At 40.6% G+C, this 24,559-nt stretch overlaps 2 protein-coding genes across 5 annotated transcripts; both read right to left on the bottom strand.

Moving 5' to 3' along the window:
• Window positions 1–480: 480 nt before the first annotated feature.
• igf3 (insulin-like growth factor 3) lies at window positions 481–9,936 on the bottom strand. The gene is made up of 4 exons (XM_035740909.2): window positions 9,795–9,936; window positions 8,117–8,261; window positions 3,794–3,981; window positions 481–2,827 (listed from the first exon to the last, which is right to left on the bottom strand). Exons 1-4 carry the CDS (start codon window positions 9,849–9,851, stop codon window positions 2,573–2,575), a joined length of 645 nt encoding a protein of 214 aa, XP_035596802.1. The 5' UTR covers window positions 9,852–9,936; the 3' UTR covers window positions 481–2,572.
• Window positions 9,937–10,984: 1,048 nt separating this feature from the next.
• Window positions 10,985–17,877, bottom strand: si:dkeyp-110g5.4 (uncharacterized protein LOC561637 homolog). Of its 4 annotated transcripts, XM_035740901.2 has the most exons (5): window positions 17,716–17,852; window positions 16,607–16,749; window positions 15,478–16,101; window positions 15,066–15,248; window positions 10,985–14,636 (listed from the first exon to the last, which is right to left on the bottom strand). In XM_035740901.2, exons 2-5 carry the CDS (start codon window positions 16,643–16,645, stop codon window positions 14,013–14,015), a joined length of 1,470 nt encoding a protein of 489 aa, XP_035596794.1. In that variant the 5' UTR covers window positions 16,646–16,749; window positions 17,716–17,852; the 3' UTR covers window positions 10,985–14,012. The 4 variants fall into 4 exon arrangements, with proteins under 4 accessions (XP_035596794.1, XP_035596795.1, XP_035596796.1 ...); XM_035740902.2 differs by lacking the exon at window positions 16,607–16,749 and having other exon boundaries at window positions 17,716–17,877; XM_035740903.2 differs by lacking the exons at window positions 16,607–16,749; window positions 17,716–17,852 and adding an exon at window positions 17,362–17,694.
• Window positions 17,878–24,559: the final 6,682 nt, after the last annotated feature.

Below are 24,559 nucleotides of genomic sequence, written 5' to 3'. Positions count from 1 at the left end.
AGTTAAACTAACCAACGGCAGACGAGCAACCGACGGGAGTTGGCTGTGGCCATCCTGGACACTCCTCCAGTAGCACAAACCTTTGATTTTGGTTTGTGATTGTGTACTTCTGAGATTTTAAGTAAATAATAATAAACATTTAATCCTTGTCTGTGTGGTGACCTGTGATCCTTAGAAACCTATTTTGGACATTTACTCTACATTCCACTCGACACAATTATTGATGCTTCTTAAAGAGATTATATTCTAATTGACTCAAAGTAACATTTGGAGTTGTTTATGGTACAATGGAGTTCTACTGGGGGTCGGGCTCTTGACTGTAGCAAATTACAGTTCTCTGCCCTGCACAGCCTTCAGACAGGAGGAAGGTAATGGAAAGATTAATAATGAATGTAGTTATTGTGACACTTGTGAATTGTACTAGCCTCTGGCAAATGATATAAAATAGGATTTGAATGACAAGACACAAATAGCCAGAAGTCAGGTGGTGGCATATATGTAATATGTAATAATACATTGTATTACATCAAATATTGTGAACACTTCCAATGTAGTCAAAGTACAAAACAATAAGCGTTGAACAAATTGCAATCTACACTTTTTGTATACGTCAAGCACTCAAATGCGTTGTTTCGGAGGGCGCAAGGCTCTCGACCTTCGCCTCTCCCGAGTCTGTGCGGGAGTTGCAGTGATGAGACAAGACAATTGTACATTGACATTATTTTATACTCCCAATTGGACACCACGGAATTGGGGAGAAAAAGGCATGTAAAAAAAAAAAGTAAACAAAAAAAAAAGCATTCAAATACATAGCAGCATACTGGTTCACTCTTCATTCATCCAATAAACACTCTGGCTATTAAAGCAGATATATTGTAATAAATAGTTAAAAAAAAGATTGTCTCCATTCATAAACATTAGCCCTGGCCTGAGGCATGGCAACAGTAAATAATTATAGTAAGTCATCAAGTCACAGAAGGGGCCTGTACATAAGGCACATACGATTCATATTCAAAGATAAAGACATGGTGAGACAAAATACAGGTTAAAGGCAAATCAAGTGTACTGATGCTGTTTAAATTGGAACCCAGTGCTGCTATTTGCAGTGCTTGTGGTGATACTAGTATAAAGTGAGGTTATCAATACAAAAGTCATATGCATATGAAATATAATGGTAGTGCTTTAATTTATGATTTATAGTGGGGTCTGAAATGATTGACACCCTTAAATGAGCAAAAATGATTGTATAAAATAAATAATTTAAATACTGAGCTACTGTATATTGTACATTTACATTTTATAATACAATTGATCAGAGAAACTTTAAGTAATAGTTTTTTCTCAAAGTTAGGGGTAAAAATGGACACCCGTTTTCAATACAGCACCTTGCGAGGATAACGACACTGAGCCTTATCTAAAATGTTTAAGATTGTAGAACACATTGGGAGGGATCTTGGACCATTCCTCCATACAAAGTCTTTCCAGATCCTTGATATTAATCTGTGCTTTTAGACAGCCCTCAACACAAACCACACATTTTCAACTGGTTTCAAGTCCAGAGAATGAGATTTTGCAGCCAATTAACCATTTCTCTGTGGATTTTAATGTGTGCTTGGGGTCATAGTCTTGCTGGAAGATCCATTTGCAGCCAAGTTTCAGGCGCCTGGCAGAGGCAACCAGCTTTTGGCAAAAATGTCCTGGGTAAAGTTCATGATGCCGTTGAGCCCCAGGACCAGTGGAAGCAAGATAGCCCCAAAACATCAAAGATCCAGCACCATATTTGACAGTAGGTATAGGGTTATTTTATGCTCTTTGATTCTCATACATGTCAAACCCATCACTGGTGTGTGTGGCCAAAGAGCTCTATTTTCACATCATACAACAAATGTAAACACCTGGAGCATGCGAAACAGCAGTTGGATTGTCAGATGTCAGATGACATGAAAATAGTGGTGGGTTTATCATCAAAATGAAAACGCATGAGCAGAAAATAACCCCATAGCTACTGTCAAATATGGTGGTGGATCTTTGACATTATGGGGCTATTTGGCTTACATGGTGAAATTGTCATTATAATAACCTGTGAATTACTTGCTTCTTTCATAAAGGAACTATATATTGTAATTATTGATTGAGTTGAATTATTCTAGGTATGATACCACAATTTTATTGTTAATAACTTTTACTTCTGGAATGTAAGTTATTTTCGATAACTTCTTCCCCTTTATTTATAAAGCATTCACATAATTGTGCTATTGTTAGAATGCAAGAATTTAAACAAATGTACACTATTTGGCATGCTGCTAAAGAACATCAGGGGTACTGAACATTTCCAGGACAAGTCCTGCAACTTAAGCAAAATTTATTATATACCCAAAATAATGTTGAATTCATAACATGACAAAGCAGAACTAGATCATTGCATTTTTTTCTCTCAGTTCCTCTGCCTAGAGTTTTAAAGTGCATTGGGTGTACTGGATTGACTTGTCAGTCTCACAGCCAATAATAAAAGGATCAGAGATATTTTGCGCCCAGTTCAGACTGTTCATCTCAGTTTCTTGAAATGCTGGACTCAAAAAAGGTCAAAGATCACAATGGCCACAGTGTTGTTGCTGCTGCTTTGAAGGGATTTCTTGAGTCTGAGGGAGTCCGTGTCTGGCGTTTTCGCTGTGTTCCCCTCAGCACTAACCCTTTGAGGTCTCCGGTGTCCGTAATGCACTTTATTTTCATGATGCACACTGTGGATCTGCCGCTCTTCATCATGACTTGACTCAAGTTTCCAGTGGTTCATTATTCTCCTCCGAAAAACAGTCTGAAATTGCTCCTCCTAGAAATTTCAAAGAAAACAGGTTGTTTTACATTCAAGCTACTGGTTTCAAATTGTAGCCACACCCTGTGGATGTGCTGTCCCCTCTAGTATGTGTGTGCATGTGTTAAACTTAATGGACATGCTAGACAGATGGTTGGATTCAACTTTTCAAACACCAATTCCAAGGCCTTCCAAGTAAGAGCTTTAGAATGAGGTTGACTTAACATTTCTATGGGACTGATACCAGCAGCGGTTCTAGCTTGTACGGCACCCTGGGCGAACCCCCCCCCCCCTTTTTATTCAGACATTTGGAACACCATAAATACAAATATATACAAAAAGACTCATAAATATCAAAAAGTAGTAACAAACAAAAAACATTCGTGTTGATTTGGCACTGGAGCATCAATACATTTAACCCCCCCCCCAACACTGTCAACCAAGAGTCAAGACGAAACCGATTCACCCTGGTGGTGTGCAGACTGGTTTTATATTTTTCTTTAATAATATAATAACGATTTCACACAAAAAAAAGGCAACAACATGTCTGTGAAACTATATATTCACAGTATTATGAATGAATTGTGGTTTATTTGGTAGCATTTTGTAGTGTGACTGATTTTACTAATTGCATTAGTACTGTACAAAGTTAGAGGTGCGCTATTTGACAGACTCCCCCACTTCCACTACCTCAGGCATTCAGTGGGGAGACCTGAGGTCAACCCCCGCCCACCTCGTACTTCTGAGTGGGAGACCTTCACAGGCTGCCTAGCTCACAAATTAGAATCAGGGCGCCCAATCCGACAAGGTTAATTGACTAACAGTCCCACACTGTGACATGATATCATTGACGTAACGTGCAAATGAGCGATAGAAAACCGATCGCGCACATGACACCATTACAAAAAATGTGCGGGCGGCCCGGGCAAGATGCCGCTTATACCTAAATCCGCCACTGGTTGATACCCAAGTGAGGTCTCTTACCGTAACTTGCTGAGGCGTGAGGGGAGCGTGTCGTCGGCTCCGCTTTGGCTTTGCGCAGTAGCTCTCCAAATGCTGCAAGTCACAGGCCTTTAAGCAACACTGCTCCACAATTCCCTTCCCTCTCATCCGAGTCCCATTCCCTCTGAGGCGAGGACCATTCCCTCTGGTGGACCGAAGTCCATTCGGTGCTGTAACAAGAAAAAAAGTATTTGGATCAGATCGTGAAACAATGCACCGTCTTGAAAAGTTGCAATACACATCTAGTAGGTGGTGGGCTGAAGCTGAAAAATCAGGAAGTTGATCGACCTACGTCGAGGGAGGAGCTGTTTCTTTTTTATATGACAATTAAATATTATAATTACTGTAAGTTTGTTGGCACCTTCAATTCTTGCAAATTTCATCAGAAAGGTATATGTCAACTGTCTGCTCAGGCAAACTTGCAAACTGCTAAACTTGGAACCAATCAGAACTCCCGTATATACCCCTCGTGATGAAGGCAGCCAATGGCCTGCTTCTATCTAAAATTTAAACACAGCCTACCATGAAATCGTGATCTGCTGTCAGTGTTTTAAGAGGAACTAACATTAGCTCCCAAAGACTGAAATAGGATAAATATCTGTTTGAGTGCACTTTAAATATGTAGCATGCAAGAAGAATGGTCTTGATCATATGAAGTACTAACTCCATTGACCAATTAGCAGTAACATAAACCCAGGGTCGTTACAGTACTTACAGTTGAAGTCGGAAGTTTACATACACTTAGGTTGGAGTCATCAAAACTCGTTTTTCAACCACTCCACACATTTCTTGTTAAATTATAGTTTTGGCAAATCGGTTAGGACATCTACTTTGTGCATGACAAAAGTTATTTTTCAACAATTGTTTGACATATAATTTAATTTATAATTCACTGTATCACAATTCCAGTGGGTCAGAACTTTACATACACTAAGTTGACTGTCTTTAAACAGCTTGGAGAATTCCAGAAAGTAGGTCATGGCTTTAGAAACTTCTGATAGGCTAATTGACATAATTTGAGTCAATTAGAGGTGTACCTGTGGATGTATTTCAAGGCCTACCTTCAAAGTCATCGCCTCTTTGTCATCATGGGAAAATCAAAAGAAATCAGCCAAGACCTCAGAAAAAAAATTGTAGACCTCCACAAGTTTGGTTCATCCTTGGGAGCAATTTCCAAAACGCCTGAAGGTACCACGTTGATCTGTACAAACAATAGTACACAAGTATTAACACCATGGGACCACGCAGCTGTCATACCGCTCAGAAAGGAAACACAATCTGTCTCCAAGAGATGAACGTACTTTGGTGCGAAAAGTGCAAATCAATCCCAGAACAACAGATGCTGGAGGAAACAGGTACAAAAGTATCTATATCCACAGTAAAACGAGTTCTATATCAGCATAACCTGAAAGGCTGCTCAGCAAGGAAGAAACCACTGCTCCAAAACTGGCATAAAAAAAACCAGACTACGGATTGCAACTGCACATGGGGACAAAGATCGTACTTTTTGGAGAAACAAAAAATGGTTTGGCCATAATGACCATTATGTCCATTATTTGGCCATTATGTTTGGAGGAAAAAGGGGGGCTTGCAAGCCGAAGAACACCATCCCAACCGTGAAGCACGGGGGTGGCAGCATCATGGTGTGGGGGTGCTTTGCTGCAGGAGGGTCTGGTGCACTTCACAAAATAGATGGCATCGTGAGGCAGGAAAATTATGTGGATATATTGAAGCAACATCTCAAGACATCAGTCAGGAAGTTAAAGCTTGGTCGCAAATGGGTCTTCCAAATGGACAATGACCCCAAGCATACTTTCAAAGTTGTGGCAAAATGGCTTAAGGACAACAAGGTCAAGGTATTGGAGTGGCAATCAAAGCCCTGACCTCAATCCTATAGAACATTTGTGGGAAGAACTGAAAAAGTGTGTGGAGCAAGGAGGCCTACAAACCTGACTCAGTCACACCAGCTGTCAGGAGGAATGGGCCAAAATTCACCCAACTTATTGTGGGAAGCTTGTGGAAGGATACCCAAAACGTTTGACCCAAGTTAAGCAATTTAAAAGGCAATGCTACCAAATACCAATTGAGTGCATGTAAACTTCTGACCCACTGGGAATGTGATGAAATAAATAAATCACTCTCCACTATTATTCTGACATTTCACATTCTTAAAATAAAGTGGTGATCCTAACTTTTACTATGATTAAATGTCAGAAATTGTGAAAAATAGTTTAAATGTACTTGGCAAAGGTGTATGGTATGTAAACTTCTGACGGATATTTTTTTTGGCCATCTATATACTTCATATATTTGACAAAATCATAAAGAAAATGTACTGGTTACCAACATAATTAGAACAGTATAAAGTATGTTTTTGTATGCAATTGTAAACTGACTGGTTTGAGCCCTAAATGCTGATTGGCTGACAGGCGTGGTATATCAAACCGTATACCAAGGGTATGACAAACGTTTATTTTTACTGCTCTAATTACGTTGTTTACCTTTATTTAACTAGGCAAGTCCGTTAAGAACACATTCTTATTTTCAATGACAGCCTAGGAACAGTGGGTTAACTGCCTTGTTCAGGGGCAGAACATTTTTTTTTTACCCTGTCAGCTCTTGGATTCAATCTTGCAACCTTACGGTTACTAGTCCAACACTAACCACTAGGCTACCTGCTGCCCAAAACATCACAGTTTTTAAAACATAGCTTGTCCAAAACGGGTCTCTTGGCACAACATACCATGGATATGGGGTAAATTGAGCCAGGTTAACTTAAGCAGGATATACATTTCTGTGTTGAATTAAATATTACCACTGCCTTTTTAAAACCATCTATATCTCCAACGCTTTGTGCTTTTTTTAAATGTTATTTTTTAACACGACGTAGGCCAGGCCCAGTTGTTACCTCATACCCAAGCGTTAATGCCTTGCTTGCATTAAGCCTGGGAAGAAAACACTTAAATTTACTCAACCATAAGCTCAACTTACCCCAAGCAAACATTTAGACCACACAGCTATACTGAACAAAAATATAAAACGCAACATGTAAAGTGTTGGTCCCATGTTTCATGAGCTGAAATATAAGACAGACATTTTCCGTACGCACCAAAAGCTTATTTCTCTAAAATGTTGAGCACACATTTGTTTACATCCCTGTTAGTGAGCATTGTATAATTTTTCAAGATAAATCTATCCATCTGACAGGTGTGGAATATCACAGCATGATCATTACATATGCACCTTATGCTGGGGACAATAGGCCACTAAAATGTTCCTCAAGTTGAGAGAGCATCCAATTGGCATGCTGACTGCAGGAATATCCACCAGAGCTGTTGCCAGAGAATTAAGCATAATTTATCATCTACTGAAGGGTGCTGAAGAGTATTTCTGTCTGCAATGAAGAAAACCTCATTCTGATTGGCAGGGCTGCACCAGTGACGTGAAATTGACTGATTTCCTTATGAACTAACTCAGCAAAATCTTTGAAATTGTTGCATTTATATTTTTGTTCAGTATACAGTAGAAGGATGCACTTTCTTGCTAGGTGTAGGACCTCATGTTGAAGCTTAGAGACCCCGTTTGATGTATAGAACAATCTTAAAATGATCTACTTTGATGTAGATACAAGAATGAAACTCCTAACATAAATTCATTTGACTTGGTAAAAATACATGTTTTTTGGACCCAACTTGCTTACCAAATTTTCCATGTGATTTCTTTCTTCACAGACTACATAAAATGACTCCTTCCTAAATATTTGGTCAAATGATACATTTTGTGTATGGTTTCCTAGAAACAAGCGTGGCTCAACTTACCCCACTCTCCCCTACTGCAGTTCTCTTAAGCATTTTCCCCCTGTTTAATACACTTCCCTTTACATAAAATTGCACATAATCAGTTGTATTATTTATTGTTATAGCTACGGCTATCGCTCTAGTGTTGGCAAAATGTTCCTTGTAAGCACTCTGTCATCTTGTTGGATGAGAAAGAAACATGATATCAGGCTGTGAAAGTGGCCTTGGTAGAATAAGGGTAAAGGTGATTAGGTGAGAGGGCTTATGGATAGTATGCTGGTCATACTGCTAATGTCTCAGCATGGATACTTTTTCCCCCTTCAAATGAATGGCTATTTGCCTGTAAGAAATGTCCCAGTATACGTTTTCTTCTGAGCATTGAGTTGTAACACTGGTGTCAGCAGTGGGATTCAGTGACCATGTAGTGTTTCTCTGACAGAAAGAGGGAGCATACTATCTAAACAGCAGGACATTAAATGGCAAGTAGCAGCACAACAGGGAACCATACCTCTGTAAAATCCACGGTCTCCGCACACAAACTCTAGGTGGGCAACAAGTTCAGATCCACAACGTGCTCTTGACTCTGCATGGTCTGGTAGAGCTGCAAGGCACAAGATGGAGTACAGCACACCAACACTCCGCCAACATAGCACCTAAGAAAGAATGCACTTTAATAATCAATATCTAGCACCACTCATCTGACTGAACACAACGGTCTTGTCCACTACATTATTAACACCAGCACATTAACATATACAAAAACATTAGGCTATTGAGTTGAAGATGAAACATTTTTTAGCGTAGGCTTAATCATACTTTTCCACAACAATTCGGGCAAACAGGTGGCATAAAACCTAAAAATAATATTTTATTTGCTGGTTATAAGTTTCACTGTAATAAAGCTTAACAATTGGCGGTCAGTAATTATAGATTATTATTTAGTTGATAAGCAAGGAAACTCATAAATATTCAAGACAAAGACATTCAACCCAACATAAAGTAGGAGGAGTCTCCATGCACACTATCAAAACAGCTATTACAAACCAAAGCATGGCAACTAACATTCCCCCCAAAATTATCCTTATCAAGCAAAGAGCACATAGCGGTTACCCCGTATTAACCTTGATGCTTGTTTTAGTACAGCGAGTTACAAAATATAAAGATTCATAATTCAGCTAGGATAGAATTATGGATGATAGCAGCCTTAAAATACAACCGCCTCCCACGCTCTTTCTGTCACTCTGGCAAGGCTACTCTGCCCTCCCCTCTAGAAAGATACAGTAGAAAGGAGGATGCTCCATTTCTACTGAAGCCTACATTACACATGTACACTTCATTCACATATACATCTCAGGGACCCAAAAGAAGACATTGCATCCAATCCTCTGATGCTTTACAACTGAGGACATAATTGCTCCTTCAATATCAAGTTCTTCCTTGCAGAAAAAGCAGCAAATATGCATGTAGATTAGATATGGCATCATAATGAAGAGTATACATCGCTCATAGAAAGTACATTATTAAGGGTGACAAGCAGAACCTACTAATTTTGAGCTGCACTAATGTCAAAATTGTCCATGCAGATAATTATTGCAATACAACAACTGAATGAACCCACTGGGCAAATGAGAGTTGCAGTGCAGAACATGAATATATTATATTTCTATGGTGCAGTATGCTGATAGGAATGTCATGAGCTGGAGGTGAAGGGCCTCCAGCTCATAACATTCAAACAAATACAACACTTTGCAGCCACTGGGTAGATATTACTTCACTGCATCCCACACAGCCAAAGATGCATCATGTGAATTTGCTAAACTGTGCATCCCTAAATTTGCCACCATGTAGGTGGATATTTAAATGCTATGCAGTGAAAATATCACATTTCAATTTCTGCAAAGCCACAACTCCACATAAGAGAATGGATATTATACTGTTTGTAACCTAAAAACTGTTTTCAATATCTGTAAAGAAAATACATTGGGTAACTAGGGACCAATAGCTTGATGCAACTTCTACTTTGGGCCAGTTTCCCGGACAGATTAGCATAAATCTATTCCTGGACTAAAGCATGCTCAATAGACTAGATCTCCAAATCAAACCTCCTGAAATTGCACAGTACAAATAAATGTCAATAACCACTGTTCCAGAATTAGTTCAATGTTCTCCTGAGTGACCGTACATACCTTCAGTGTACATCCTTTGGCAGACGACCAGTGTAGTGAGGGCTCAGAGGAGTGCATCTTGTCTGTCTGTCTGTCTAAGCATAGAGGCAGTAAGGCCTTGGAGCTGCAGTCTTATACTCAACCAGAGGGGAAGGACCAGCAGCTCAGTAGCTCCCTCCCTCCATTCTAGGCATTCTCCCTGGCCGAAAGAGGAAGGGTGTAAACTATTGAATCGTGTCCAAATCAAAAGTACTATCATCATGCCAACTTCCTGCCTCTCATTGGCATGCCAAACAAGATCAGATCAAATCTTGGACCAGGGTAATTGAAAAGGTTTTGCAGGTTGTAAAATACTTTAACCTAGGATGACCTCCAGTACTTACACTGTATAGGTCAAGGTAAGCCTTTACTTTGCACACACTGATTAATTAGAGAAAAGACACTAAGGGCCGGCTCTACTCAATTTGCAGCGCTGAAGATCCACTATTAAAAGGCAATGTTCCCATGGTTCTGGAGACTGCATTCACGCCACATCGTTAATTACCTTCGGCGATATGGATTGAATCCAACCAGTGTCTAATTTTACTCGATTAGTTAATTGGCTAGTCTACACATCTGGCCATGTTCAGTACGAGAAAATGCTTTGAAAACGAGGTACTCCTGAAGTTATATTTTCCCATTGCCAAACAGAATAGTTTGATTCAGTGGGCCATAAACATGACCCCGGTATCCCAAGTCTAAACTTGCTGATTAAAAGCCCAATAGAAGCGGCTGGCCTCAAAGGCCAAATTTGGTGTAACAAGAGAAAGAGATGGACTTACATTACATTGTATGTTCACCACTGCTATCATTTGGGTCGAGCCAGGTCTTTTTTTTTTTTTTTTTTTTAAACTGTCAAACTGTGCAACTCAGAGGATTGTCACATAAATGTGGTTCCTGAGAAGTTAGACAGTTCCAGAGATTTTCTCCGTCACACAACAGCCCAAAAAATTACGACCCAATTGACTGCTGTCATGACTTTCGACCCATGGCCCTTATGGGCAACCGTCCAAATAGTAAACTGACAACACTGTACGTTCGTCATTACAGCACACTGTCTGGGAGTAAGAGTGAACACATAGCACGTGGCGTTCAGGAGAGATGTTACTGGTGAGGAAATGCAGATCGTGTGTGATACACAAAACCAAAAAAATAACAAAATGATGCCTTCGTACAAACATTGGTTGTTTTATTGCACAAGGTCAATGTTATGAGACTACACAAAACAAAGTTATTTGGCAGAACTCAAACTTCCCATTGGCTAGTCTATCACCGTAAGACTTTGCTGCCACATGTGGCGACCTGGGTGTTGTGCTTTCTGAAGGATTCCTCCACTTATAAATGTACCAACTTGAGAGGGACTCATTTTCAGCATCTAGTAATAACTTGTGCAGTATCATCTAACAAACAACTTGAAAACAAAAAATATTCAACCCGCAGTATAAATACTGTTCCAACTGGGGGGAGAATAGGATACAACTTGTACTTTTAACACAAGTGACAATGTTCAAAATGTGAAGGGGGGAAAAAATGTAACTAATTGTGTCTCTAAAAGGGGGCATTCAGACCAGTTACACACGCGTGAATGGAAATTTATTCCGTTTTTAGGCACTTCTCTCTGCGTATTCTGACCTTGATCTTGTGCTAGGGGAAATGCCAGTGCCAGCTAAGGTAAGCATTTAATGTGGCAATCAAAGAAATTAAGGTGTGGTGGTGTCTTACAGGTACGCTGTATTCTGAACTTGACTGAATTCCCTCATAATGCCACCACCTTTACTCATGAGGAAACTGTGATGATCGAGCAACCTGTCGCAACAGAATGTGAAACTAGTCATATTTCAGCAAACTGAAAAGCATGTCAACTTGTCAGGTTTTTCCACAATGAATTATAAACAGTGATGTTATTCAAAATTATAATTGTAGGCCTATGGTTTCATCATTTGTGGGGCTGAATTTGGAGATCCAAGCAGAGGCTGGAGCCTATGGTAACCTGTGCACACTGACAGTAATTCCGAACCTACCGAGATGATTTATGCACTCTAGAATGTTTCAATTATATGCCCCAACTTATCAGTGGTTTGTTTTGACAATTTCTATTGAATTAAATATTAGCCACCGTCAGTAATACCCACATACTAACTATCACTTTAGTTATTCCTAAACATTACATGGTTAGTTTACCAGTCTTTCCTCTGTCACATAAGTGTGGTTAATCCAGAGGGTCACTAGCAATAGGCTTACATACATTGCATTCGGAAAGTTCAGACCCCTTCACTTTCCACTTTGTTACGTGACAGCCTTATTTTCCTCATCTACACACAATACCCAATAATGACAAAGCGAAAACAGGTTTAAACATTTTTGCAAATATATTAAGAACCTTTGCTATGAGATTTTAAATTGTGCTCATTGATCATCCTTGAGATGTTTTTACAACTTGATTGAAGTTAGATTTGGAAAGGTACACATCTGTCTATATAAAAAGGTCCCCCCGTTGACAGTGCATTTCAGAGCAAAAACCAAGCCATGAAGTCAAAGGAATTGTCCGTAGAGCTCCGAGACAGGATCATGTCAAGGCACAAATCTGGGGAAGGCTATCAAAAAATGTCTGCAACATTGAAAGGGACCTCCATCATTCTTAAATGGAAGAAGTTTGGAACCACCAAGACTCTTCGTAGAGTTGGTTGCCTGGCCAAACTGTGCAATCGGGGGAGAAGGGCCTTGCTCTGGTTGGTGACCAAAAACCCAATGGTCACTGACAGAGCTCCAGAGTTACTCTGTGGAGATGGGAAGAGCCTTCCAGAAGGACAGCCATCTATGCAGCACTCCACCAATCAGGCCTTTATGGTAGAGTGGCCAGACGGAAGCCACTCCTCAGTAAAAAAGCACATGACAGCCCACTTGGAGTTTGCCAAAAAAGCACCTGAAGACTCAAACCATGAGAAACAAGATTCTCTGGTCTGATGAAACCAAGCTTGAACTATTTAGTCTGAATGCCAAGCGTCACGTCTGGAGGAAACCTGGCACCATCCCTACTGTGCAGAATGGTGGTGGCAGCATCATGCTGTGGGGATGTTTCTCAGTGGCAGGAACTGGGAGACGTGAAAGTGAAAGATGAATAGAGCAAAGTACAGAAAGATCCTTGATGAAAACCTGCTAAAGAGCGCTCAGGACCTCACACTGTGGCAAAGGTTCCCCTTCCAACAGCACAACAACCCTAAGCACACAGCCAAGACAACGCAGTATGTCTTTCATTGATCCCTATTCTGATCTCGTTCTCTCAATATATTCTAATGAGTATGTCAAGAACATTTTAATTAAAGGTGCAATATTCAGAAACCGCTCTGCCATTTTATGGTTGGTAAAATTTAAAGTTTGCTTTATTTCAGATTGTGACAAAACAAGCAATGTTTGGTGTAGAAAACCATTGTACCATCTAAACCAGCTGTCAGCGGTTTGAATCTGGTGTACAAAACCGAAAGACGCAAATTCTAAACATACGAACGGGAAGCATAGAAATGGCGCACAGAACTGCTTCTTAGACTTACTTTCAATGAGAATGACAGATCTATAAAACAAATTTCTATGAGAATTTGGTCTGGTCGCCACAAAATGTACATATTGTAGCTTTAAAAAGGTACATCGTATTTAAATGAATCCTCAACAAGAAAATCTGTTGCCCAGCAAGTGGGAGGGGTTTCAGTATTTTAATTATATAATTTAGTGAGTGCAAGGGAGCCACATCTGTAAAGCCCATCAATTCTGAATACCAACAACTGAGAACTGCGTAAATCAAAGTGTAAAAAAAAGTCTGAATCCAGCCCTAAAAGAATAACTGCAACTCTAATAACTAATCTTTAAATTCGATAGCTAGGCAAGTTTGATCAAACAAACGCTGCTTTCACATCAGATATAGTCAAACGAAAAGTAAAAAGTCCTTTTGAATTTTCTAATAAAATTATATAATTTACATTTGAGTTATTTCTAACGTAAAATATTTTTGCCCATCAAAGATGATGGATCACAGGTCTTGGAAGATAAGGAGTGGAGAAGTTTATGGGTTCCAACATTTTTTTCATATAATAGTTACAGAATGGATGTTCTAGCAGCGCTTAAAAAATGAAAGTGTGTGGAATAATCGTTCATGGCATTCAACATCTGAGGGCCCTTAGAAATAATTGTTTCCCACTTTGAAGACAGTCAACTTGGAGAGCGCAGGTTGTTGAGGGCAGCCTCGCTCTCTCTCAGTTTGGCCCTGATACGGTTGATCCTCTCCTCACGGGCCGAATGCTCAAAGTCAAAACCATGGTGCTGTTTGGGGGTGGGAGCTAGAGCGGGTATGATTGGGCACTCCGCCGTCCAACTCTGAACACTGTCCCCCGTGAAGTCAACTTGCATAACCGCATTACTGCTTTGGTCTGCATTCAGGGCCTCTGGTGGAGGTAAGCTGTCACTCAAAGCAACAGCCGTAACAGAGAGATCTTCCACCTCAGACTCATCCCCATTGGTGGCTTGGCCCTCTGCCCCACTCTTACCTTTGTCCTCAACTCGTCGTTGTTTGACACTACCCAAATTGTGACATCCCTCTTCCTCAGGCTCCTCCTCAGCATCATCATCTGTCTCACTGGTAATCCCACCTCTGGCCTGAAAGCCTTCGCTTGAGTAAGGGTGCCGATTTGCTGTTTTTGATAATGATTCTTGGGTCTCCTCATTCAAAGGCTTGTTTTCCTCTTGAGTCACCAACTCCATCTCCTGTTCAGGACATCTGCCAGGTGTCTCCTTTAACAACCTGTTGGCGTTCAATAACTTCCGTATGACTTGATCCTATGGTGGGAAAAAAAAAGAAAATAGGTAGAGACAGGAATTAACATTGACAGTTTTCTTATTCTCTATGAGAGGAGATGTACAATTATACAATTCTCACATGTGTTAAAGGACATCTCCCTGGAAACTTTACCAACAGGCTAAAAAAGCAACAACAAAAATAGCTATATTTAAAGTCTGATAAGTGACCGACTACCTTTGTGGGGTATATCAGCAGCATATATTCATCTCAACCTAGCCTTTATTAACTACAGCACAAATACCACAAGGTGGAAATAGGCTGTCCATGTTCTAATTATTTATTTGCCAAGTTATAAGATATTAATTGATCAGCAAAATAAATAATGACGTTCCAAGGAGATTCATATCACATACACATCTGCTACTGACATGCTATGGCACAGCTGACACAATAGCAATAGTACCCACTTGCTCTGTGTTATGATCCTCTTCCGCTGAGTGACCCTGTTCGGCAGTCTGCTGTGGCTCAATGTCCCCCTGGGGGATTCTGGACAACTTCACCTGGACTTGGTGGGTCAGGCCGAACCTCTGCAGCAATGCCCACTTCCCCTGGGGCTTTTTAGGAGACGGCTTTGGAGATGCGGGGCAGGACTGAGGTGGTAAGCAAAGGGGGTGGGGAAGAGATCAAAATACAGGAATTCAGCTTTCTGCAAAAATATACACCTCACAAGGACGTCTAGTTTCAAGCAAGTAGATCATGTTGATATCACAAACCGTTTCAAGTCTCATATTAACATACATAAGCAGACATTTCTCAAGAGCATGGGGTACAGTCAGGAGGGAGAAACAGTAAGGATAGCAGGAGATGGCAGGGTCTTACCTTCTTCTGGCTCTTCCTGGCAGGTGAGAGGAAGATCAGTTGTCGCTGTGTGGTCTGAGGGGCTTCGGAAGACAAGTTATTCAGGTCAGGGCTGTGCTGTCTCTTTCCTCTGATAGTCTTTGCTTTCTTGATTGACAGGAAGATCCTCCCCTTGTGGATGATGATGGCATCCTGGTGGGGGACAGGGGGCAGGCCATGAGGGAGGGGGTCAATCTGGGCGTCAGTACCCTGCTGGAAGTTCTGTCTGGAGGGCAAGAACTCCCTGAGGACATTGAAGGCTGTGCCGCTGGAGGAGACGAATGGGATCAAGAAGGGACCCTGGGCTGCCTTGGGTTCCTTGGTCACCATTGAGGTCAGGTTAATCTTGGCTGTATCCACTGTGGGGCTGGCCGGTGAACAGCCTCTCTCTCGGATGACCACTGGCGAGATCCACGTGGCCAAAGGCGAGGAAATTCTCTTTGCACTGCCACCCTGAGAGTGGGGCACTCCCATCCTTCTCAAGATGGAGGTTGGCAGAGTCAGAATAGAGGTGATTTTCACCTCTGCCTCTTTGGGGATGTAGATCTCAAAGTTCTCCAGGGTGTCTATGACCCGCATCTTTCCACGTCTACAGCTGGCTGAAAGCTATAGCAAAGATGGTTTACACTTATGCCGCATATAGTAGAATATTGCATACAGTTACTGGCAGTGCTCAACTTGGACTGAAATAGGTGCAAATATTCTAACCTGTAGTAGCCATGTGAAAATGTAATGAAGGGATTTGCTCCACTGTTTATGTTTTATGATCCGCTATTTGATGGTATGCATATTCCTGGCTAGTTCCTGAGATTTAAGATTGACTTTAAAATTAAAGGTGCAACATACAGAAACCGCTCCTCCATTTCATGGTTGCTAAAATTCTAAGTCTGCCTAATTTCAGTATATGTGACAAAACAAGTAATCATTGTACAATTAAACCACTGTGGAATATATTCTCATTAACAACAAATATTGTCTTTTCAGCTGTTTGAAATTGGTGTACAAAATCAAATGTAAAAGACAAAAACTACAGTTTCGGGAAGCGTAAGGACCTTTTCTTTCATATCAGCAATACATATATTTTATAACAAAAGTTTAAATTGATACACACCTTGATAGGGTTAGTGTTCCTACATGGCCATATCTCCATGTTAATTAGCTGTGCTAATTAGCTATCTAGGATGCTCCAAACACCTGAATGTAAGTGTAACTCGGGAAGTGTAGAGAAAGTGTAGTTTAGTCAGATGGAGGCACCTACAAATCAAATGTAATTTGTCAGATGCGCCAAATACAACAGGTGTAGTAGACCTTACAGTGAAATGCTTACTTACAAGCCCTTACTTAACGCTGTTAAGAAAAATACCTAAAGAAAAATACAACAGAGCAGCAGTAAAATAACAATAGCGAGGCTATATACAAGGGGCACCAGTTAGATTGATGAAGCTGTACCTCGACTGTAAAACTACTGAGTAAGTGTAACTTTTTTATTTGAAGGATTCTTTCTCGCTGATAAAAGGGCTATATGTTTCGAAATACGAATCACAGCGATGGACTTTTTATAAAACGTTAAAACAGAGTCGGGGTTGTAGTTCACACAGTAATCGTGGGCGAAGTTAATGACTGAAAATGCCGCCTAGAGTTTGAGAGCTACACTGACCTTAGCAGTTTTGCAGATCCACATACTGTGTGCCTCCAGCTGACGAACTACACTCACCAGTTATGCTTATACACAGGGGTTCGGAGCACGTCAGATAACTAATTAGCACAGGTTGGCTGCCTATTTTTTTTCTGTAAACAAGCGATGTAAACATGGAGATATGGCCTTGTGTGAACACTAACCCTATAAAAATGTGTAGTAAATGTCACCTTTTGTTTTTTGAAAATGATTTCTCGCTGAAATGTATGTTACCAAAAACGTACAATAAGCGATGCGTGTTAATGTTTAGAGAAAGCGTGTCAATAAATATATGCCGCGTTCACACTAATTAGCAAGTTGGCAATTTCCGAGTTCCATAGTTCCGACTAGCTTGTGAACGTGGCATAAATGTACACGAATAAAAACGACTTGATTGTTGATGCACTACAGCCAGCCCAGCTGTAGCTAGTTGACTCATTACGTAGTTAACTGTTAGCTATGCAAACTATTTATAATGCGACGCACCTGCTAACTACAGTCGTTAGCTAGGTGACACTAAAATAGCCAGTTATTTTGCATATTACCTGAGCTTAGAGCGTGGACCCGATAAAAAAAAAAACAAAGCAAATGGTTAGCTAAACAGAAGCGTGACTAAACTTGAAAAAACTAACAAGAAGTAGCAAACATGTTTCCAGCAGCTAACGTTGTCACACAGGCAAGGGTAACGATGTACTTCCGGGTCAGAGATTTTTGTACTCCTTCAGAGTCCCGTCCGGTGTACTTTGTAAATTAACATTTACGGCGAAAATTATGGAAAATGTGCACAGTGAATGATATATTGGGTATATCGAACTGTATAAATCAAATCGTTACAAACAAACCTGTGTGAAACTAGCGTCAGTGAAGAATCACTTCCGGGTCACGTATTTTAAAGGTTTTCAGAAAGTAGTCACACATTGTATGGCAAGCTGTAAGCCTACAGTATATTAATTATCAGTGGTCTGTATTCATTGATGCCAAGGGAAGAATACAGTCTTCCCCAAAAATGTTTGCTTTAGTCTCTCTGTGTTTCAGAATGTTTCTTCAATTTGCAAGAGGCTGAATGTATCTCACTGGAGAAAACATCCAAACGATCGAAACAGCACCCCTCTGTCTCAGTATGTGTGGTGTATCTATCTGATGCTGTCTGGTCAAAAAGAGTATGCCATTGTTGCTGTCCATGGCATTAAATACAAGGGAAGCAAGCAGAGAAGGTGAAATTGTGGCCTGCAATTCCTGCATGTGGGCGGAAGCCACTCCTCAGTAAAATGACACATGACAGCTTGCTTGAAGTTTGCCAAAAGGCACCTAAAGACTCTCAGACCATGTGTAACAAGCTTCTCTGGTCTGATGAAAATTGAACTCTTTGGCCTGAATGCCAAGCGTCACATCTGAAGGAACCCTGGCACCATCCCTACGGTGAAGCATGGTGGTTGCAGCATCATGCTGTGGGGATGTTTTTCAGCGGCAGGGACTGGGAGATTAGTCAGGGTCGAGGGAAAGATGAACGGAGCGAACTACAGAGAGATCCTTGATGAAAACCTACTGAAGAGTGCTCAGGACCTCAGACTGGTGCACACAGTCAAGACAATGCAGGAGTGGCTTCGGGACAAGTCTCTGAATGTCCTTGAGTGGCCCACCAGAGCCCGACTTGAACCCAATCGAACATCTCTTGAGAGGCCTGAAAATAGCCGTGCAGCAACACTCCCCATCCAACCTGCCAGAGCTTGAGAGGATCTGCAGAGAAGAATGGGAGAAACTCCCCAAATACAGGTGTGCCAAGCTTGTAGCATCATACACAAGAAGACTCAAAGCTGTAATCACTGCCAAAGGTGCTTCAAAGTACTGAGTAAAGGGTCTGAATACTTATGTAAATGTAATATTTCAGTTTTTTTATTTTTAATAAAAGTGCTCAGCATATGTGGGAACTCCTTCAAGACTGTTGGAAAAGCATGACTCATGAAGCTGGTTGAGACAATGCCAAGTGTGTGCAAAGCTGGCATCAAGGCATAGGGTGGCTACTTTGAAGAATCTCAAACATAAAATATATTTTGATTTGTCTAACACTTTTTTGGTTACTACATGATTCCATATGTGTTATGTCATCGTTTTGATGTGCAATGTAGAAAATAAAGACTAAAACTTGTTACCAGTAGTGTAGCTATAAAATCTGGCTGTAGTTTTGACACAGCGAGATCAACAATCGGGGAAATAGCATACCATAATAAGATCATCCAAATATAGATGAAGTTCACCAATTTTTACTGATTGACCAATGGTGGTTATATAAATAGTGACGAGAACAGGTCCCAAAATCGACCCCTTTGGTACACCTTTATGCACTTCAAGAAATTCAGATTTAACCCCATCCATCACGATAGCCTGAGTTCTGTTACTAAAATAATAATGAAACCAAGAACAGGCTCAGAGCTCAGGCCTATCGAGGACAACTTATTCAATAAAATAGCATGATCAACAGTATCAAAAGCTTTTGACATGTACACAAACAAAGCAGCACATTTTACATTTAACATTTACATTTAAGTCATTTAGCAGACGCTCTTATCCAGAGCGACTTACAAATCACCTTATGACATCCAGTGGAACAGCCACTTTACAATAGTGCATCTAGATCTGTTAAGGGGGGTGAGAAGGATTACTTTATCCTATCCTAGGTATTCCTTAAAGAGGTGGGGTTTCAGGTGTCTCCGGAAGGTGGTGATTGACTCCGCTGTCCTGGCGTCGTGAGGGAGTTTGTTCCACCATTGGGGGGCCAGAGCAGCGAACAGTTTTGGGCTTTTATTTTAGTGTCTAAAGCATTGACAAGATCATAAACAACCAAAGTGGTTGTTGTAATAGTACTATGCCCAGGCTTAAACCCGGATTGATTTATATTCAAAATACATTTCTCAGATTAAAAAAGAACAAAGCTGTACATTTACCAATGATTCAAGAATCTTAGCTAGACAAGGAAGTCTTGAAATGGGGTGATCATGTTTAATTAAGATCACTACTATCCCCACCTTTATGGAGTGGCAGCACAAAAGCCTATTTCCCTAATGTTGGAATATTTCCTGATAAATGTTAAATAAATAAATAAATGTTAAATAAATGTTAAATAAAACATGTGAATTATTGAGCCAACTATGATGGGCACTGCACACTTAAGCAGACCAGGGTGCAATTGGTCAGCCCCTGTGGATTTCTTGTTGTCTATTGCTAGCAAAGCATCCAGGACATCTTTTTCTCTAAATAGCCTAAAAGAAAAGCTTAAAACTCACTGATCAGTGACATTTAAGATGAGGGAGGCCAATTTTTTTTATGAACATGGCCTTACTTCTATTTTAGCATATTGGATGACTGTCGTTCATATTCCATTCACCCAGCTCAATGTAACTGCGATAGGTTTTGGCTACTACTTGATACTCAAATTTTCCCGATACCTATCATGAGGTTGCTACAACCTAGCCTATAAATTAAAGTTTACAATGTAGGTGCACAGGTCGAGGAAAGAATTACAGTAATCAAGTTGACAGTGACACATTCAATACTGCCTTGCATACTCTTGCCTGCTTCTAGCTGATCTAGCGTGTAATCATTAGTCAACCAGTTAAAAACAAGACTTTTCAGCCTCCCGGGTGGCGCAGTGGTCTAGGGCACTGCATCGCAGCGCTAGCTGTGCCACCAGAGACTCTGGGTTTGCGCCCAGGCTCTGTCGCAGCCGGCCGCGACCTGTCCATGGGGCGACGCACAATTGGCCTGGAGAATGAACCCTCCTCCTCCCAGCTGCCCATGTCCCTTAAAGTTGATGATGTAGTTGTTACTGACACAAAGCACATGGCTGAGCTTTTTAATCACCACGAAAATTAAGTCAGGATTCCTATTTGACTATTTGCCCTATTTATCAAGTGTTGGAAAAACTTGTCAATAATCAACTGACTGGCTTTCTTGATGTCTATAGAATTCTCTCTGGTATGGAATCTGGTTTCCGCTCAGGTTATGGATGTGTCACTGGAACCTTAAAGGTCCTCAATGATGTCACCGTTGCTCTTGATCCTAAGCAATGTGTGCTGCTATTTTTATTGACTTGGCCAAAGCTTTTGACATGGTAGACCATTCCATTCTTGTGGGCCGGCTAAGGAGTATTTGTGTCTCTGAGGGGCCTTTGGCCTGGTTTGCTAACTACCTCTCTCAAAAAGTGCAGTGTATAAAGTCAGAACATCTGCTGTCTCAGCCACTGCCTGTCACCGAGGATGTACCCCAAGGCTCGATCCTAGGCCCCACGCTCTACTCAATTTACATCAAAAACATAGCTCAGGCAGTAGGAAGCTCTCTCATACTTTTATATGCAGATGATACAGTCTTATACTCAGCTGGGCTCACACCTGGATGTTGTGTTAAACGCTCTACAACAAAGCTTTGTTAGTGTCCAACAAGCTTTCTCTGCCCTTAACCTTGTTCTGAACACCTCCAAAACAAAGGTCATCTGGTTTGGTAAGAATGCCCCTCTCCCAACAGGTGTGATTACTACCTCTGAGGGTTTACAGCTTGAGGTAGTCACCTCATACAAGTACTTGGGAGTACGGCTAGACGGTAAACTGTCCTTCTCTCAGCACATATCACAGCTGCAGGCTAAAGTTAAATCTAGACTTGGTTTCCTCTATTGTAATCACTCCTCTTTCACCCCAGCTGCCAAACTTACCCTGATACAGATGACCACCCTACCCATGGTAGATTATGGAGATGTAATTTATAGATTGGCTGGTAAGGGTGCTTTCGAACGGCTAGATGTTCTTTACCATTCGGTCATCAGATTTGCAACCAATGCTCCTAATAGGACACATCACTGCACTCTATACTCCTTTGTAAACTGGTCACCTCTGTATACCCGTCGCAAGACCCACTGGTTGACACTTATTTATAAAACTCTCTTAAGGCCTCACTCCCCCCATCTGAGATATCTACTGCAGCCCTCATCCTCCACATACAACACTTGTTCTGCCAGTCAAATTCTGTTAAAGGTCCCCAAAGCACACCCATCCCTGGGTTGCTCTTCTTTTCAGTTCGCTGCAGCTAGCGACTGGGACAAGCTGCAATAAACACTCGAACAGGACAGTTTTATCGCAATCTCTTCATTCATAGACTCAATCATGGACACTCTTACTGACAGTTGTGGCTGCTTTACGTGATGTATTGTCTCTACCTTCTTGCCCTTTGTGCTGTTGTCTGTGCCCAATAATGTTTGTACCCTGTTTTGTGCTGATGCCATGTTGTGTTGATACCATGTAGTTGTCATGTTGTGTTGCTACCATGCTGTGTTGTCATGTGTTGCTGCCATGCTATGTTGTTTTCTTAGGTCTCTCTTTATGTAGTGTTGTCTCTCTTCTCGTGATGTATATTTTGTCCTATATCTTTTATTTGAACCCCATCCCCGCAGGAGGCCTTTTGCCTTTTGGTAGGCCGTCATTGTAAATAAGAATGTGTTCTTAACTGACTTGGCTAGTTAAATAAAGGTTAAATAAAAAATGAACTTTCATAGCAGTAACATACAAACAGCATGATCATTTTACTTGTTGTAGAATTCCTTCTCGCACCTATGAGCTCTTCTCCTCTCACCTTTTCCCTTCACGTGTGGACTTCAGTCCACAACACGATCTATTTGTGACCAGGTGAAAAAAACATAACATGGTTTATCATTGTAACCATATTAGCTAACGTCATAGCTAGTCAACATAGCTACTAGAACCAACACGTTAGTAAACCTGCTACAAACATTCAGTAGAGTGTACAGTCAGCAAGCAGTTTAGCAGTTATACTGGCAGGCCCCGATAGCAATAAATTAAGCTTACCTTGACTTGGAAGAGTTCCAATGTTGGAAAGCCAGCTAGCTAACATAGCATCCCTCTGTTTGAGCTGAGTGTTTGTTTAGGCTAAACTAGCTAGCTGCATGTGCAAGTATAGAAAATAAATCTCTCTCTGGCTTCACCTTGATTTTTAAAGAACTTAATTTGTTCAAAACCATTAAACTATTGTCTTTCTCTATCTTTGAGTCAACTACTCACAACATTTTATGAACTGCAGTACTAGCTAGCTGTAGCTTATACTTTCAGTACAATATAAATTATCTGATGCAGTGTGTTTTAATCAACTATTTGGTGACGTGAATATATTTAGTATAGTTTAATCTAAAAATGACAACTTTTTTAATGTTTCACATTTTTTTTATTCTGAAATTTACTGAGGATATTTCTCCCTTTCCTCTTCTGAGGAGCCTCCACTGCTACAGATATATTGTATTCTCACCTTGACTTAATTCCCGAATAATTCCACCACCTTTACGCATCAGGAAACCATGAATAAGGTCTTGTGCACCTATCGGTTCCGAGTGGAAAAAGCACCTACTTAATTTTTTCCGGTAGAAATAACACCATTCTCAATGCACTGTAATTTACAACTTGATAAGAGCTATTGATAAGAGCTAGGTAAATGAGTAATCCGTTTGGATAAGGAAATTGTAAATATAAATGACTCTTGTTCTAGATATACTGTATTTTTTTAAATCGCAGGAGACAAATGTGAAACCAGTTATTTGGCAGCAAAATGAAGCATATCAACATATCAACTTTCCCACAGCAAAGTTTAAAGTTTAAGAAATAATGTGCCATTATGCAGAATTTAAATTGTACAGCCGTTTAACATGCAGGGATGGGCCCTCTCGAATGACTTAATTATAGGCTACCCCGGCATTCTCTGTTTCCTATTTTTATCATGTTAAATATTAGCCACTATCAGTATCGACCTTCAGTAGGCCTACACATATCCAACTGCCAATTTAGTGTTAATTCCCTTTGGTTGGTATAGCCTAAATTATCATTCCATTAAATTACATTGTTTAATTTACATTAATTTGCTTCCTCTGTAAATGCTGTCACAGCAATGTGGTTGTTGCTGATAATATAAAAATGTAGGCTAATTAAATCGTTATGGAGCGGAGCGCAGACCAAGCCATAACAGTTTTAAAGAGATACATGGCGCAATACTTGGCTGTCATCACACAGTTCCATGGTTAGTGCAGGCATTGTGTACTATTGTACACTATTCTCCATATTATAATGCCTAGTGTACACTAACCTGGGTTGAAGAACTGAATGTGGCAATTCTCAGAATGAATCAAACCTGGTCGAATCGGTGTTTGTAATTTTTATTTGTTTATTTTATTTTACCTTTATTTTACTAGGCAAGTCAGTTAAGAACAAATTCTTATTTTCAATGACGGCCTAGGAACAGTGGGTTAACTGCCTGTTCAGGGGCAGACAGGCAAACTACCTTGTCAAGCTCGGGGATTTGAACTTGCAACCTTCCGGTTACTAGTCCAACGCTCTAACCACT

The sequence above is a fragment of the Oncorhynchus keta genome, chromosome 28, assembly GCF_023373465.1.
Source record: "Oncorhynchus keta strain PuntledgeMale-10-30-2019 chromosome 28, Oket_V2, whole genome shotgun sequence".
NCBI classification, from domain to species: domain Eukaryota; kingdom Metazoa; phylum Chordata; class Actinopteri; order Salmoniformes; family Salmonidae; genus Oncorhynchus; species Oncorhynchus keta.
The sequence above is the reverse complement of the archived record's forward strand: the minus strand, read 5'-3'. Positions and strand labels throughout refer to the sequence as shown.